Source organism: Scatophagus argus, chromosome 13 (assembly GCF_020382885.2).
Source record: "Scatophagus argus isolate fScaArg1 chromosome 13, fScaArg1.pri, whole genome shotgun sequence".
Taxonomy (NCBI): domain Eukaryota; kingdom Metazoa; phylum Chordata; class Actinopteri; family Scatophagidae; genus Scatophagus; species Scatophagus argus.
Window position 1 is genome coordinate 1,372,199 of NC_058505.1, and position 17,958 is coordinate 1,390,156.

The window sequence follows — 17,958 nt, forward strand, 5'->3', positions numbered from 1 at the left end:
CGCCAATCTTCTTTCCAATCTCGAACGTGTGTAAATGACAGTGGAAAAAAAAAAGAGACACCAGCTCTTTCCATTTCCTAATTTTAGAGCTGTCAGGAAAAAAAACATTCTCTTCGCCTGAAGGCCATCCGTTGACTTCTTACCCATTTCCTTAGTTCCACATTCTTTCCTATTTGAAGAGGCTGATTGAAACCCATCAGGGAAACATGAAGACACATCCCTGTGCTTGCTTTGTGACAGACACAGGTTCACCCTCTCGATTCAGTGCCCCGCATTTCCTGAAGCGTCAGCTGTGCTTCACCACACTGAGCACACTGCCATCAGTGGCAGAAGAAGGTTAAGTTAAACTATGACCGAGACTCAGCTCTAAAAAGCAATAATTTAAGGTGCTGGAACCTGCACCAGAATCATATCTGTGATCAAAACTGGGATACTCTGGATCTGTTTCAGTCTAGCTAACACAGCTACTACAACTCATCACCACCTTCCACCTAACCAGTCGTGTCTTTTCTTAGGAAATAAACAGAAATCTAAACAGCAGCTGGCGTAGTGGCTGGTAGAGGAGGGAAATTCACTCGTCACAGCCAGAATTTACCAGTATTTGGCTGGAAGCTGGTGTAATATACCACCTCAGTGACCACTTTTAGCTCTGACAGACTTTGCAAAAGTGTCACATGTGCTACCATCAATCAAACCCGTAGAGCTGTGCAGCACATAAGCCATTCAGGCAGTGCAAATGAACTGAGGAGTCAGTGGGGATCGTATGCAGGATTACCAACACATACTCACCTTAGTGCTAAGATGTTTCTCTACGCCGCATTTCATCACTAGACCTGTCATTCATCTTCCCAAGATAGGTTTGGGTACTCAGAAATGACATTTTTTGTGATGTATTTGTTACAAGGACAGAGAGAAGGACTCCAACGAGCGACACGGGGGGTTGGGGGGGTGTCCACATGAGTCCGAGAACCCAAAGGTTTCCCTGCAGAACTGTGCATTGTAAACACATGATTATTGTTATTCACTTCACCTGTCAGCGGTCTTAATGATGAAGCTGATTGGTGTGTGTTTTGTAGCTGCTATAGTTGTGGACCAATCACACGTTTGCAGGCAAAACCATGCAAATAGTGATTTTCTTCTAGACCTGCGTACAGAACGAATCAAATGCAGCTGCTGTATGACTGACGGTGTTTCCAGGACCAAGCTGAACAGACATCCTGTACCTTAGCACTAACAGGATAGAAAAGAAAGAAAATGATGTTTACTTCACTACAGTTCCCACCATGCCTTGAGTGATGCAAAGGAGGTATAATGTCACCATGGAGTTGGTGAGTAGCTTTTCACTTAAATGTGCTATAAAAAGTCATGCAGCATTAGCTACTAGCAGTTCACACAGTAACCACTGAGGTACACAAGAATCACCTGCAAAAGGAAAGTGACCTCTGGTGGCATATGTGCCTATACTGACCACTGTTGTGTCATGTGTGTCATTCTTGTGCCGTTTTCATTTTCACAGCTACGCCTCCAAGAATACATCAAGCAATATGCTCAGTAACTCATTTCCAGTGCAGATACGGCAGTGGAAGTTCAACTAAACTGACACTGTGGCTGATAACATCTGAATTGGTCAGTTAAATGAAGTAAAATCATGCCACCATATTCTCTCCCTGAACACGAGGTAACCAAATCAAGTGATGGCTGTACAGTAAAATCACACACTGGCTGCATGGGTAATTACTCCAAACATTTAACTCCAGCACATCTTTTCGTCCGGTGTTCACATGGTTAAGAAAAATCTTGCTTTGTTTCAATTCATGTCTTTATGCCTGTGGCTCACAGCAGGTGTGAGGCAACCACAAAGAAAAAAATAAGCACGAAGACATCAGGACAAAAACTGTCCAACCGCTGATCAACGTGATGCATGCAGTTGGCGCTCTGAACTCGTCTGACACACTCGCAGTCTCTTTGGTGTTCGTCAGATACCAGCTCTGTACACAGTTCAAGCCTTCGGTTTTTTTCTTGATCTGTCAAACTGGAAAAAAGCTCCGTCACGTCAGCGAATGACCAGCGTTTAATCTACAGGTCTGGCCGTGTTCATGGCTTCACACACCACTCAGCTGTACACACAGCACAGGCAGACAACAGGGAATATCAGCAGCTTCCTCTGCACTAAAAACTTCCAAAAAAACCAAACAAAAACTCATTTATGTTGACCCGTTTACATCAACTCAGCCTGTGAGGAAAAAGTGCAGCCGTGACTGATGACTGCAACAACATGTTGTTTGGTCTCTCTGATGGATGATGATGGGCAGAGCACTGAACGACCGCAGGTTCTGACGAAGACTTTCTAAAAATAGTTTCCAAAATTAAAGTTACGACAACTCTGCTGAATGTTTCCTCTCCATACTGCCATTAGCTAATGACAAACGTCTGATTAACACCTGTTTTACAAATTCCAGACACACCCAGCATGAACAGAGAAGCTGGATTAACACTAAAGGTTATGCACGTGTTGCACATTCGTTCTCGGGCCACAGGATCACACTGTAAGGTATTTCACTGTGGTTTATCTGGCTGATACGTGTACAAATTTCAGACGGTCTTACCAAACAAAACAAAGCGCTTATGGTGGTCTGTCCACACCCGGATTTTAATGATGAGTTCTTTAAGCAACTGCGTCTCCTATTATTTCAATAAGCCGCAAGAACAGACGTTTCAAAAGAAAAGCTTAAAACATGAAGTGGGATGCAACTTAGATTTAAGGAATTCTTGAACCTAACTATCAAGAAGTTATATTTGTTTCATGAATGGTTAAAAAAAAAAAAACATTTTGTAGGGACATCAACTAGCCAACTAGAATCATTGTGATGCACCACTGCTTCAGTTAGACTAAACGCAGGTGAACAATGTACAAAGACATCCATGTTAAATGCCTCTTCACTTATTACTTGTCCCTCAACAGTCTGCCACCTGTAACAACCTGTCACTCGCCCATCACAGAGTTTTCACTTGTAGCTGCTGTTAAGATCTCCAGGCGCTTTATTTAAAATGTTTCAGCATCACCCTCAATAAAGACAAAAATGCAAAACATTCTCTACCTACCGCACACATGCCGTTTCACAGTCTGTGGTTAACTCTGGCAGCTAACCCTGTATTAAGAGGGAAACACACTAATAGAGGAGTAGACAAAGTGTTACGGCTCTGCTCTGTTTGGAGGTAATTCTGCGTCTCGGATCTCCACAGCAGGAAGAGCACAACTGTGGATTGAAACATTTCTTGAAGTGGCAGCACACGGGATTCATTTAAATGAATGGACATTTTGGGGGTCCTGGACTGTTGCTCAGACAAACCAAGTGAACCGAAGATGTCGATTGGAAAAATGTGAGACGTAGTTTTCTTGTCTGACGTCTTATAGACAGAACAATTTATCAAGAAAATCTGCAAGTTCATCAACAGTAAAATATTATGATTAGTTGCAGGCTTGACATAAACCACTCTGACAATCCAACATCTGTCAACACCAGGACAAGCAAATCATGACAACTGAGCTGCAACTAGCCATTATCTTCCTTATCCAATTCAACAATTAAGAGCTCCAATTGTCCCCCAAACGAACGCCTGTCCTGACAGCTGTGGACATTGTGGGTGTGCAGCACTTGCGTTCGTGGGACTTCCTGGAGTTCGGCTGCAGGACGTGTTCTGCGGTCTGTCAGAGCAGAGCGGACGTGCGGCGTGCGGACGTACAGAGACTACGCCTACGGCCGCTGATGATGAAGTTGTTTACATCACACAGACAGGATAACTTAGGATTAATGTAATCAATAAAATCTCAAATAACTGTATACCAAAAGAATGCAGTTAATTCTTACATTTAAGGAACTCAAACCAGCAAACATGAATATTTTTGAATGTGCTATTATTATACTATTCATGTTTTTGAATGAACATGAATAGTTTTGTTTAAAAAAAAAAAAAAAAAAAAAAAAAAAAAGGTGGCAACTAATTTTCTTACAATCAATTAAATGATCAATAATCGTGGCAGCTCTAGCCTGGTGTGGCCAGGCTCAGTGTGATAACAAGACCTCATTTTTGATTCCACACACGAATTCTGCCAAGGCCTCAGTTTCAGCTCCAGTTTGTTTAGTGGATTTAGTAGCTGCATTGTGTTGGTGTCCCATGAAGGCATAAGAATCAAATCCTGACTGCTGCTCGACAGCACATAAGACGTCCTGCTCGGTTTTCACTGCTGGCCTTCACACTCACACAAGGAACAAAATGTCACACCGGTGACCAAAAGTGCCACAACGCACTCATGAAAAGGGAAAAATAAAAACAGGTCATGGTTATTTAGTTACAAGAGCTGTTTCTCCACAAAGCACTTCTCTATTACACACAATCAGTGTGGGAAATCGGCACCAGTCAAAGCAGACTGTGGCTGGTATGATGCTCTCTATTAATCAGCAAGTTTGGAAGGAACTAATGACCACTTGTTCCACTTTTTCTTAAAATCTGGGAGCTTTGCAGAAATTTTAAGACTTCAGCCACTCAATATGGTGCACAATATGTTCCTGTGCTTTAAGTTATCCTTGATTGATCCCATCACCCAGTATTCTACACAGACAGATAAACATATAAACTGCTGACAGAAAGGCACTGCCCTGGCAGGAATTTGTACTTCTTGGTATGAGGAAACAGGGCTTAACACTGAGCCACCACACTGCACTTTAAATTCAAACCTGCTGCAGAAACACAGTACAGAACAATATATGGTAATATCAACATATCAAACTACATATACTGTGATAAAGGATTTTATACATATTACCCACCCCTGATGGGAAAAACTCCATTACAATAAATGTTAATTTAACACAGACAAGAACAGCTGAGCAATTATTCATTCATCTACTCCTGTGTTCTTGATTTGAAAATGAGGCTTGCGCTCCCAACAATCTACACGAAGGTAATGAACGGAAACAGAATATACTCCTAATATTCCACTTATGAACGACAATCCCATTTGTCACTTTCAGGGGAAAAGATGTTGATATGATTAGGTTTTTCCTACAACTCATTTCCACAGCTGACAAACATGTGTCAAAAACTCACCAAATGAGCGTTTTCTTTTGCCTCTTGCACTTGCTGCACCTGTGGTTCAGCTACAACTTTCGTGTCCTGGTCAGAAGTCATGAGCCGTCTGCTTCTTGGCTCCTCAGGGAGAAGTCTCTGTGTCACCAAGTAAGCTACGGGGGGGAAGAGGGGACAAACAAGTTAGATTCAAGGATTGATGTTTATCACAGAACCGCGGCAAAAATATTTAGCTGTTACACGTGTAAGACGCAAAAGGCCGAGGGGGTGCGGGCGGCAGTGTCCGATAGTTACTTCAGAAAGGAAAACACAGAACAACCCCCTGAGATAAGATCCTGACAAACAAAATATGCTTCTAAAAAACAAGAAATGTGAAGCTATAATTCTAAATCAGATGGTTAACATGAGAAATTTGTTATTTAAATTTATCATCAAGAGCAAAAACACAGTCAGATCTCTAAAAGCTGGCGACCATGTTGACCTTGACTCCAGGTGATTAATCCCAGCAGAACTTCTGCTGGCACTTGGCAGGTAATAATTTAAAACCCAGACAGAGGGGACAAATGCATTTTGCTTCGGGTTTATGTGTTCTTGCCAAAACACAGACGTCACACTCTGAATTAAGACAATGTTCAAAGCAGCGTGGTGATGAAACATGCAAAACTATCAACTCTCACTTAGATATTGGTCTGACTCAAGCTCCTACAGGGAGAGAGAAGGGACATGAGTTTGAAGGATCAATATCTCACAGTGCTTTGGCATCTACTGTCGATAAAGTTGGTCAGACAGGTTTAACAGATTCTAAAAACATAACAGGAACAACCAAACAAACAGCCGCAGCTACTTTGTCTGCAAGTATACAATACAGCTGATGCCTTTGTGGGGAGGGGGTGTTTTCTCTGCTGTGTGTTTGTTTTAACTGAAAACCAACCTGTATTTTCACGTTACATTTCCTGCTGCCTGAGGATACTGATCCATTCATCACAATCATGAGCCACTAACTAAACTGTGACGTTTCTGACCACACAGAGTAGAAAGAACCTCATGGAATTTTTCCATGTGCATCGTTAAAACACAGTATTGCTTTTCAGATGGGTCTTTTTTGCCACGACCCGCTTATCCATTACACTGGCAGCTGTAACTCCCATTGCATTATTTAAGACACCAGAGGAGGAGCCATGTGAATTAATTTGTCCAATCAGCATTTCCATTTAGTTGATTACACCACTCTATTGGTAAGTTCTCACAGCACGCATCTGCTGGTCAGCGAGGTTATGTGGAGTTTGGGAACAGAAATAAAAGAACATTAGATATTACAATCTGTTCCATTAGCCTGAAAAGTAGATTGTGGATGGATGAGAACACTGCCATCTAGGTGTCGGGGTTTAAACACAATGCAAAATTAACCACAGTCACATCTCTGCATGAAGATTATTCATTTAAAATCCACTTAATGTTGTTGAGATTCGATACACCATCATTATGAGGACAGCGTGGTGACACTGAGCGCTGTGCTGCAAAGTGCCAACAGGGTAGCTCTAAGGCGTCTACTGACGAAGGTGTTTAATATGTTGCCGTCGCTAACCCGAGAGACCCACACTTTTGCCTGGGTGTTGCTCTTTTTGGACCCTATTCACAACAACAATTTAATGTGAGTGCTCAAACAAAGAAATCTGCTATTTTTGTATCAATGGACAATAAATGTCGCAGCCCCGCTGTGTAAAAGTTTTCAGCATCGTTCCTTCATCTCTGAGGATGAAGTCAGTATACCAGCCACCTCACGGGTTAATCACTATCTGACCTCCACATTACACATTCACAGAGACAAAAAAAAGAGGCAGAGGACCCCACAGGGTCCAAACATAACTGGAAACACCTTCTTTTCTGTCCCAATCGAGCCAGTTGTAAAGCAGTGATAATCCGCTCAGACAATTGGGTGCTTGTCTCTGACACGAGCCTTTGCTGTGTTTGCATACAAAGCAGAAAAAGAATGGCATGACTGTGAGGCTGGTGACCTCTGATCCACATACTGATTCCCATACAAGACGTGTCTGTGTGTATGTGTTTGTGTCCTGTGCTGAGATGAATGGGACTAACACAGCTCTCCATCCATCAAAACAGCTGCTGTGCGATTTGCTCTCCCGAACAGGAGACTTAAAAACCTGTTTGCCAACTGGAATTTAACATATGGGACTTGCGTGAATCTTCTCAGCTACACTGTGAAAAAGGCAAAATGAACAGCAGGCAGAAGTGATTTGTCAAATAGATATATTCCTGTGGCTCTGCAGCATTCATATGCAAGTTCAGAGCTTTGGTTCGTGTGTGTCATTCAAATGCTTACTTGGCAAAAACCCCTCATACCGAGCAACCGATCTAAACTTGGCCATATGCATCAAGCTCTACTGCAACTCCTGACAGTGTGTTGTGTTTAGGAAAACTACATACTGCTGCTCTCAAGCATAAGCCGTGTCAACTCAACTGTCCTTTTCCATCTTTTAAGTTCCTAACTGACTCATGGCAGCCTGTTTTTCTTTTGATCCTAACATACCAACAGTTTCAAGATCCATGACTTTGACCACAATACAACAATATATTACAGGCCTGCCACATTGTAATTTTAGCCGTTTGTGCAAAAAAACTGTACTGTAAGTGACCAACTTTAGGTATTTATGTGATACGGGGCAGAGGGCAATCACAAGACTCTCCACGGCGTTCGCAAGGTAGTTTGACCCAACACATCCCATAAAAAGACCGACCTGGTCACAGTACATGTCAGACGCAGTGAGTCACATCACAGCGTCTAGACGAGGCCTGAACCAAAACACACGCTTTGCTCGGCACCCCTCCCTCTTCCACTGCCTTGTGTCCACCCTGCAAGCTCACCAGAGGTGGTTTATAGACAAATCGGTGCTCTGTTACTCCAAAATAAATCCGGAGGTTTAACCCCACCGGGGAAAAATGCAACAAGGGGCCAACGAGTTTATTTTTGGAGGGTTGCCGCTGGTGGAGGGTGGTCACCGGGCATCCCAACATGTCCCTGTGTGAATGCTGAACCTGTGTTTATCTCCATGCAAACAGGCCAGCGCTCGCTGGGTACGCGTCTCTTTGGATCAACTTCACTGGGCAAACACTGCAACTTCTACTAAAGACGCAATGCAGGCGTATTTAGCAGCTGACACAGCCGAGAAAGACTGCAGCTCACATGCCTTGCCCATGCCGAGGGCCATGCACGGCGACACTACTTCGTCACTGGGCACTAGGCAGAGAGTAAAGTGCAGGCCGAATGTGGCGAATAAATCAACAAAAAAGTCAGGCATTCCGACCTTTAAACAGACATTAACGATACGTGTTCGAGTTGATTCGGTTAATAAGTAGCAGCCACATCTAGTTAGCTGACTTGCGGCAGCATCCAATGAAAGATGGCGACCTCCGGCGTGATTTCGCGGATTCCCCAGCCCCCCCATCGTTATGGATCAAGCTAACAGTTAGCAAACAAGCTAACTAACCCCGACTTTACAAATAGCGATATGACAGTGTCTAGCCGTATGTCTGTCGACTCTGTGTCCACTTTGACAAACAGTAAGTTTGATAACAGCTTCTTACTCACCTGTCAACTCTCACGGCACGGCAATGCAAATACTCTGGTGGTAGTGGCAGCTGATGGTGGTGTTGGACTAAGGCCTTGAATTGGCTTCCAGGCTAAATACGCAGAGTGTTAGCTAGCAGGCTATGTCGAGCACGCTAGCTAGGAACAACCGACTAACCGATCTAAACCTCACCGCAAACAGTCTTTGGATTTCAGGAGAAGACGCCACTAGCAACTATAGGGCAATGACAAAACAACGCCCCCACAACTGTCTGCAAAACTAGGCTCCCCGACCAGCACAGCAAGCTAGTTAGCGAGTAAGCTAGCTAATAGTTAGCTAGGTGGCTAGCTAGCTAGCTTGCCTATCAACTTTGTGCAGTCGGGCTCGATAAATCTGGCGCCTGGAATTTCACGCGAAGCAAATTCCTCACGGTTAACAACGGGCTCTGCGGGAGGGGAGGTCAAAAACAACGAAGAAACCCTAAAATCGAGAAACAAACGTTACTCTTATCAAAGCTTCCGATCGATCAAACATTCGTTACAGCTAAAGATGAGAGAGAAGGGGGGATTTGGAATGGAGAAGTCGCCGTTTCCTTTCCCTTTCGTGAGCAGCACAAAGATCGTCTATACTAAAGATGATGGAACCTTCAAAAAAGGCGAGTCATCCGGTCCCCAAAAAGTGTCCTTAATTGTGCCCCCAAACAATCATTGCACCGTAGGATCTTTGCAAAGTCAAAGACAAAAAGTTAATACGTTTAGTGACATGCGACACATCTTTCACACTCATCAGCTTAAGTCTGTAACCGGCTCTTAGTTACAGACTGAGATAACTGAAATGGCATCATCAGGGTTATTTTTTCATACTTTAAAAACTTCTCCAGAGTCATACAACAGTTGCGTAACAACATGTAAACTGAACCTAACTTGTAAACACAGTGCAGTCTTACTTAAAGTTAAAATTCTAGTGTCCAACTTTACAGCAGGAAACACATTTCTGGAGACACCGTGTTTATTCCGCTGAGAAAAGACACAGCAGACGTTTTGACTTTTCTTAGTAGAAAAAGTACAGGTGTTCCCAACAACATGAACAGTTCGTTTTATTATTTACATTAGCAGCTACAGCTCCGATGAATTATCCAGAATGCTGACAAAGCAGGCTGTTTTGTCTTGCTTTAAACGCTGACATGTTAATTTGTCACTATCCCACACTGCAGTGGATATCAATTTGACCCAGAATATTTTAATTGAAAGTTATGCCGGGGAAGCAACAATGAACCCCTCTCAGGTTAGCAGAGTGAGACCTCATCGTATTTTCCTCTCTCTGGTGCGGTACTCAACTCAGAGCTGTCACGCAGACCTCGGGTTCCCGCCCCTCCTCCTCCTCGCTCGGTCTCACAGCTACAGACTATTCTGATTGGTCGAGACTGCTAGTGGGCGCACGCGTATCCACTCGTGACCAGGGGGAGTGGGTGTGGCCGAAAGACAGAGTCGACTCCCGATTGGTTGCTTCGTGATCACCGTGGATCACAACAAATATGGAGTGGAGTTGTTTCCGGGTTGGGAGGCGTCTTTCCTTACAACATAGTAATCAAAATAACTAGCTTAAATGGAATCCCTTTGCCAGTTTTAAAGGATAAGTCTGGTGATTTTTTTATACTTGGCTTACTGTCAAAGACCTTGTAATGACAGCACAAACAATTAATGCATCTAACAAATAAGTATTATGTGTATCAAAATCCTGTAATCTTATTATATCTTCTGTTGTTCCAAAACTATTAAAAACACATTTGCTGAAGTTTCTAAAAAAAGCTGGATGGTGTGAAGTTCTTATTGCAGAGTCCCTAAGAGTCCCAGTAAAGCAAGACCTGAGTAGCTTATATGGTTTCTGTGCTTGCTTTCAATAAGTAGGTGAAATAATTTGATTTGATTTGAAATAACTGCAGTATTAGATGCAATAAAAGGTCTCTGTGGATAAGCAGTGCTTGTAAACCATTTTAGTCATCAAGATCGTATTTCCACGTATGATTTCATTGTGTAATGAAGAGGAAAGAGAAGAAGAGAAAAAAATAAAACAACATTAACGACATGAGAGCACCGGGAACATTAAATAACTAAAGTTGTCGTTGGTAATCTTAGGAAAAACGTTTTGCTATCTCTTTAATTTACAGTAGTTTTCTAAAGCTGCAGATTGACATTCATTAATGCACAGTGTGTACAGTGTCCAGGTATTAATTTCACAGGAAGCCTTAAATTAGAGTTTTATACTTATGTCACCATTCAATTGCCAGGTTTAGATGGCACACAATATATAACAACGATATTCAATATGTATAAAAATTATAGGCACTACTATAAAAAATACAAAAAAGTACAGATAATCATTAGTAACTAGAATGTCATATGAGTTTTATGTATTATAATATTATGAATATGGTTGTTAAAAACGTTAGTTACCTAGCATACACTCCATGAATTACCTCTTGAATAAATAAAGTTAATCTAAGGCCAATTAGTCTGTGATTTAAAAAAAAAAAAAAAAAAATATATATATATATATATATATATATATATATAGCAGCTAATGATTTTCAGATTTTTGAATCGTTTGTATCAGTGACCAGTTGTAGTATAATGCAATTTAATAGCACCTCAAAAATATAACGTAGGCTTAATATTTTCCAGAAGTTAAGATGATAAATGTTGCATTTTCCTCTGTTATGCGCATACTCACACGTTAGGGGGCGCTGTGCAAAAAGAAACTCGCCAAATTCTCCTCGGTGTCTTTTCCGGTTCTCACGGAACGACGAGCTTTCCTTTCCCCGTGCCGTCAGCGGACCACAACGTGTCGCGACAAAATGGCACTTTATAACTTCAAGAAGATTATGGTGGTTCCCACCGCCAAGGTGAGTTTTCTTCGACGTCCTTATCGTTCAAAACTCTCGTTGTTTTGTCTGTCTTGTTCTTCAGCTTTTACAGACAGTAGAAGATGTGAGAAAAACATGGTGGGGCTGGTGTCGGCCAGGAAAACACGTGCTGAGCTGTGTAAGGAGACAGCAGCACGTCCACGTACTTTCTGACTTATAATATCAGAGCAGGAAAACAGAAACAGTAGAAGAAGCACCTCGCTGTTGTGTCCGACAACCATTAGACCATAAACGTGCTTTCTCGTGCCGTACGTGACTGCTGCCGCGGTTCACATACGCTCAGAGATGTGCCGCACCAAATTCCGTTCGAAAATCTGAAACCTTTAAGACTCAAGTGAGCACGGTTACGCTATCCAAGCCGGCCTTCGTGGCATACATTAAGCAGCACACATTAAGACAGGCTAACCGTGTGCCTCTCAGCTGTCACTCCCAACACTGTCTGTCCATTTAAATACTCGGTCGCAGTTGCCAGTCTCGCACTCAAGGGATAAAAGTTGGGCCCTCACGAGAAGTCGAGCTGCTATTGGTGTTAAGTGTATGCCGAATTGACAAGAAGACAGGAATTACTCAGTGGACTTAACATAAAATGCTGTTATAAAGTGTTGGTCTTTGTTGACAGACGATTACATATTAAACTGACAGATTTTTAATGAAGTTTGGCATGGCCCTTTATGAAAGCAGTTCACATTAGATTGTGCTGGGTGGAAATATAAGACAAGGTGTGTTTTGATGTGCAATTGTGAAGTAGCTGTTTCAGTGCATGTTATACTACAGATAACTATGAAACAAATAACAGCACATAGTAAAATTTGAAATGACAAACTTGGACAAGTAAATGCTAATTTATCTGATTTCCTGTGAAGTAAATAATAGAATAGAATAGAATGCCTTTATTGTCATTGCACAGGTGTACAGCAAAAATCAAATGCAACTCCATGTGGTAAGGGGAATAATGTGCAGATAAAAGCAACAAACAAGTCAAACAACAAACAAACAACATAAATACACAGCAAGAATGGAATAAATGGTAGCATGAATAAACAGGTATAAAATGAATGATGTCCTGTTTGCTAAAACCCTGACCTTGTCTGCGTCCTGTTCCCTTCTCTTCAGGATTTCATCGACATCACTCTATCCAAAACTCAGAGGAAGACGCCCACGGTGATACACAAGCACTACCAGATCCACCGTATTCGACATTTTTACATGCGGAAGGTGAAGTTCACCCAGCAGAACTACCACGACCGCCTCACACAGATCCTCACCGACTTCCCCAAGCTCGACGTGAGTCCAGATGCTCTGAAAAGTCTCTCAAAATAACCGCTGCCTCCTTTTGTCTGGCATACAGTCACAGGTAGTTTTCCTCCAGATGTCAGCGATCAGTTTGGTGAAATTTGAAGGTGTGTCGTTTTCTTTAGGACATCCATCCGTTTTACGCCGATCTGATGAACGTCTTGTACGACAAAGATCATTATAAGCTGGCCTTGGGACAGATAAACATCGCCAAGAATTTGATCGATAAGTAAGTTTGTCTAACATCTTCTGCTAACTGCTTAGCATGTTGTCGCTTATAGCTGCTGCTGAGCATTTTCTGTGGCTTGTCTTTGTTTCTTCTGTTGACTGTTGGCTTTAAAAGAGAAGAAAACAAACACAAGGAAGATGAACAGCAGAAATTTAACGTAACCCAAAGAGAGCTCAAAGACAGGCTTTGAGAACCAAACGGCTGACTCTTCTTTTAACCTCCAGCGTTGCCAAAGACTACGTGCGTCTGATGAAGTATGGAGACTCTCTGTATCGGTGTAAACAGCTGAAGAGGGCCGCCCTCGGTCGGATGTGCACCATCCTGAAGCGACAGAAGTCGAGTCTGGAGTATCTGGAACAAGGTAACCGAGAGCAGACGAAGCCTTCCTGTTTTCTGTACTTCTCCTGACGCCTGAGAGGCTTTCATGAGCCTGTTTTTAATACTCTCATCTGTCTTTAACTTGTGAAAATAAGTCATTTCCCTGTTCAACAGTGCGCCAGCATCTGTCCCGTTTACCGACCATCGACCCCAACACGAGGACCCTGCTTCTGTGCGGCTACCCCAACGTGGGCAAGTCCAGTTTCATTAACAAGGTAAAACAGCACTTTGAAGTACTGAAGACGTTTTTATCGGAGTTTACGAAGCCTTGAAGCTTTGGGAAATGTTTAATTTGAAGCTCTTGTTGGGGAGCTGACAGCTGATGGGAAATTAAAGTCTTATCGGTTACGTCTTTTAAAGAGGCTGTTTGTGGTCTCTTTTGTCTGTAAATCATGCAGAAGTTGTCATCACTCGTTTAACGATGTAAACGTGTTCCTCGTCAGGTGACCAGAGCGGATGTCGACGTCCAGCCTTATGCTTTCACCACCAAGTCTCTGTTTGTGGGTCACATGGACTACAGGTATCTGCGCTGGCAGGTGAGCTCAGAAGAAAGTATTTGGACGGTGACGTGTTGACTCTGAACTTTCTGCTGTGAAAAGCACAACTGCTCCATGTTTTATGTTAGATCGGTTTAAACCCAGTCATGCAAACAATTATCTCTGTTTTCATCTGCTGTTCACATCAGATGGACAGCATCCAATGACCTAACAACAATAATATTAAATATGTGTGCAGGTGGTGGACACCCCTGGCATCCTGGACCACCCCCTGGAGGACAGGAACACCATCGAGATGCAGGCCATCACGGCTCTGGCTCACCTGCGAGCGGCGGTTCTTTACGTCATGGACGTGTCTGAGCAGTGTGGTCACACCCTGCAGCAGCAGCTGGAGCTCTTCAACAACATCCGACCGCTGTTTGCCAACAAGGTTGGACGTCATAGCTGTCCCTCCCCCAAATATGTTTTTTCAGTGGTTTTGGATTTAGATTTTTGCGATAAATTTCATGTGTTTTTTGAAGTTACAAACTCCCAGAAACTAAGCACAAAAAGAGAAACTCTTCTGATCAGAACTGGCTCTGAATGCCCAACTCTGTCAGTCTAAATGTCTCAGTTATTGGAAGGATTCCTGCACAGTCAGCAGGTCTCTCTGGGGTTAAATCAAAGGGAAAAAGTGTTAGTTTGACCACGAGTGTAGTTTGTGTAACGCTGGTGTCTCGCCCCCCTGCAGCCTCTCATCATTGTAGCCAACAAATGCGATGTGAAGAAGATCAACGAGCTGTCTGAGGAGAACCAGGTGAGCGACTTACAGTTCAGACTTGATCCACCTGAAGGGTCTTAACAGATAACGAAGTCCGCTGGTCAGAACACCAGGAGCCCCTTTTTGTTAAACTCTCTTACCTCGACTCACCTTGACTCACATGTTCGACTGCTGCTGTTAGAAAATCTTTGCAGATTTCTCTGCTGAGGGAATCTCTGTGATCGAGACGAGCACCCTGACCGAGGAGGGAGTCATGCAGGTTAAAACTGAGGTGAGACGCTGCAAACGTCAGGCTCACGGCGAGCCCTGCATGGGCTGAGCAGCAAAGTGGCTTGTTTTCACGTGTTGTGGCTCACTGTTGTGTGTTTGCCAGGCTTGCGATCGTCTCCTCGCCAATCGTGTCGAGACCAAGATGAAGGGCAAGAAGGTCCACGACGTTCTCAACAGGCTCCACCTGGCCATGCCCACCAAGAGAGATGACAAGGTAGGGACAGCGAATCACGGAGCCCTGCGAATCACGGAGCCCTCGCTTTAGTTTTAGTTTTGCTAACTCTCTGTCATGTGTCGTTTCCAGGAGAGGCCTCCGTTCATCCCAGAAGGAGCACTCAATCGTAAGAAGGCGATGGAGGTGGACGCCCCCAAGCGCAAACTGGTATGTTCAGTGTGCAAGAGCCAACAGAGCAGACGTGACAGCTCAGCGTGTGGCTGCGTGATGAAAGCTTTTCTCGTTCGTCTTGCAGGAGAGAGACCTGGAGGTGGAGCTTGGCGATGACTACATTCTGGACCTGCAGAGTAAGAAGTCTTTTCATTTCACTAATCAAGCTGCCACTGGGGAGCTGGGGGAAGTAAATCAGTGCGTTTTGTCTTTTTAAGAATACTGGGACCTGATGAACGAGGATGAGAAGCACGATAAGATCCCTGAGGTGTGGGAGGGCCACAACATCTCAGATTACATTGATCCTGACATCATGAAAGTGAGTCCCTCCGCACTCCGCATGCTGCCGAGCCTCCCGGAGCTTTAAATTAAGTCACATTTGAAGCTGTGTGTTGGTGTTAAGCTGAGCAATGAAACCACAGTGACACGTGGAACCGTCACTACAACTCAGAGTCTCAGAGACTGAGAGGAGCAGAGCAGAGAAACGGTTTACTTGTATTTAGTCCGTCTTCTGGTCTCCTCTCACAGAAACTGGAGGAGCTGGAGAAGGAGGAGGACCTGAAAGAGCGAGCTGGAGAATACGACTCGGATGACGAGAGCGACGACGAAGAGATGCAGGAGATCCGCGTTCTGGCCAAACAGATCCGCGAGAAGAAGCAGCTCCTGGTCCTGGAGTCGAAAGAGAAGGACGTGCACGGGCCCCGCATGCCCCGGACCACCACCAAGGTGAGAGGGGCCGGAGCGATGTTCTGAACCGAGATGCTGTTTACTGCTGCTAAAATGACGTGGAAAAGAAGTGTAAAGAGGAAATTAAAATATGAAGCAAAGCACGTGTACCTTATTTTTACATTCCATCACGGTAACATTTTCATTTTTATTGCAAATGGATTATTTTTATCATCATCAGTTGGTCGACCCCTCATTTTAATCTGAACTTTGGTTGCTTCGGGGTGACACTTGTATAAATAATACCTCCATTTTATTTTTTACAGTCTGCGTCTCTTATGTACGTGACTTTTCTAAACTTGTATTGTTTACCTTTTGGTAATTTTGACTAAAACTCACCTCTAACTCTGTGTCTGTGTCTGTGTGTGTGTGTGTGTGTGTGTGTGTGTGCGCGCGCACATGTGATGTGCAGGTTGAAAGGAAGAAGCTGGAGAAGCAGATGGGAGATCTCGGTCTGGACATGAATGACAAGGACGATGTAAGTTTATCCTCTGGAGCAGAAGTTTTGCAGTCTTTGGGTTTTGCCCGCAAGCTTTTCAGAAACCACCTTTTTTCGTTGCTTCTCTTTGAATCAGAACTTCACATCAGGGTTTTCAGAAGTTATTTCAGCAGGATTTAAATCACACGGTTTTTGGTTTCACGTGCTTCCTAATGTTGTTTTACCGACGTCACATCTTAGTCCAGAACATGAGCAGAATGTGTCCCTCACTGAACCAGAGCTTGCATGTCGTGACACACGAGCACACTTTCCTGGAGTGTCTTCCTCTTGTGTTTCAGAGTCACTACGCTCAGCAGGCCCGACGGTCCCGAAGTGTTGCGAAGAAACGCAAGCGTGAAGCCTCAGCTCCTCCGACCTCCAGAACCCGCAGCCAGAGCGCCTCCCGTCCCGCACGAGACCAGTCAGGTTTACGGGATCCAAAGGTGCGTGTCGTCACTTTTATTCACTAAACTGTGCTGCAGTTCAGTGACTTCACTCTGTGGCTTCAGAGGACAGATTTTCTGAGTAACTTGAACACGTTCTCATTAAGGATGTGCAGATGTGAGTGCACTTAATGTCTGCTGTTACATCTTTGTATTTATTTTCTCCTTTGTCCTCAAAGTTGGACTTTTTTCCATTAATCTCGTGACGCTGCAAACTCGGTAATAAATATTACTGGCTGTGGAGGCAGAACATGACTTTAAGTTTAAAAATGTTCTCTATTTTATCGATGTTCTTGCATTAAAACTCCTGCCTGTGACGCGTGCACATTCAGGACTCACTGCGTTGTGCATTTTAGCAGCGTGATGTGAAGAGCGAGGCTTTAAGGATGAGGTCCTCGTGCTGGAAATCACGTTTGTCTTCACTTGTTTGTTCTGCAGATGGTTAAAAAGGCCAAGACGATGATGAAGAACTCCCAGAAAGGCATGAACCGCCAAGGCAAGAAGGGAGAGGCAGACAGACACGTGTTTGACCTCAAACCCAAACACCTCCTGGCTGGAAAGAGGAAGTCTGGGACCACCGACCGCAGATAAACCTCTTTTTTCTGGACTGTTGAGACCTGGACGCTGTTTTGGAAAGAGTTGCTATTGTGTGTTTGTGTCTCTTTTCCCCAGCAGTTAAAAGGACGTGAAGTTGTAATGCATAAGATTTCAGTCCAGGTGGGTTTTGCGACACTTGATGTCACTGGGGGTGACCACAGGTGTGGTTTAATACTACAAGGAGACAACACACAATACAACAGAACTGGTGTATTTGTTTGTGGCGCAGGCAAACAAACTGTTGTTTCAATAAACGAGTCGGACAGTAACTGGTCTTTTTCCATCATTGTTGGTCTGATGTATG

At 43.7% G+C, this 17,958-nt stretch overlaps 2 protein-coding genes across 2 annotated transcripts in view; one reads left to right on the forward strand and one right to left on the reverse strand.

Annotated features, from left to right (window-relative positions):
* The window catches only part of larp4b (La ribonucleoprotein 4B), a 34,529-nt gene extending 25,225 nt beyond the window's left edge, over positions 1 to 9,304 (reverse strand). The window contains exons 1-2 of the mRNA XM_046407956.1: positions 8,696 to 9,304; positions 5,110 to 5,243 (exon numbers count right to left, since the gene is read on the reverse strand). Coding sequence (XP_046263912.1) covers positions 5,110 to 5,190 — 81 coding nt within the window. The 5' untranslated portion in view covers positions 5,191 to 5,243; positions 8,696 to 9,304. The remainder of the gene's footprint in view (positions 1 to 5,109; positions 5,244 to 8,695) is intronic.
* Positions 9,305 to 11,420: 2,116 nt separating this feature from the next.
* Positions 11,421 to 17,923, forward strand: gtpbp4 (GTP binding protein 4). The gene is made up of 17 exons (XM_046407967.1): positions 11,421 to 11,577; positions 12,712 to 12,882; positions 13,017 to 13,120; positions 13,345 to 13,481; positions 13,613 to 13,713; positions 13,942 to 14,034; positions 14,234 to 14,425; positions 14,726 to 14,791; positions 14,937 to 15,026; positions 15,129 to 15,239; positions 15,330 to 15,407; positions 15,496 to 15,547; positions 15,629 to 15,729; positions 15,939 to 16,136; positions 16,549 to 16,614; positions 16,914 to 17,057; positions 17,496 to 17,923. The coding sequence occupies exons 1-17, from the start codon at positions 11,530 to 11,532 to the stop codon at positions 17,646 to 17,648; spliced, it is 1,905 nt and encodes a 634-aa protein (XP_046263923.1). The 5' UTR covers positions 11,421 to 11,529; the 3' UTR covers positions 17,649 to 17,923.
* The last annotated feature ends 35 nt before the right edge of the window (positions 17,924 to 17,958 follow it).

Excerpts from the sequence above, each read along its gene's own strand:
- gtpbp4 (XM_046407967.1), top strand. The coding sequence starts at position 11,530 with ATGGCACTTTATAACTTCAAGAAGATTATGGTGGTTCCCACCGCCAAG. Across the intron at positions 14,792-14,936 it reads AGCTGTCTGAGGAGAACCAG|AAAATCTTTGCAGATTTCTC; the intron begins GTGAGCGACTTA and ends TGCTGCTGTTAG. Across the intron at positions 16,615-16,913 it reads ACATGAATGACAAGGACGAT|AGTCACTACGCTCAGCAGGC; the intron begins GTAAGTTTATCC and ends CTTGTGTTTCAG.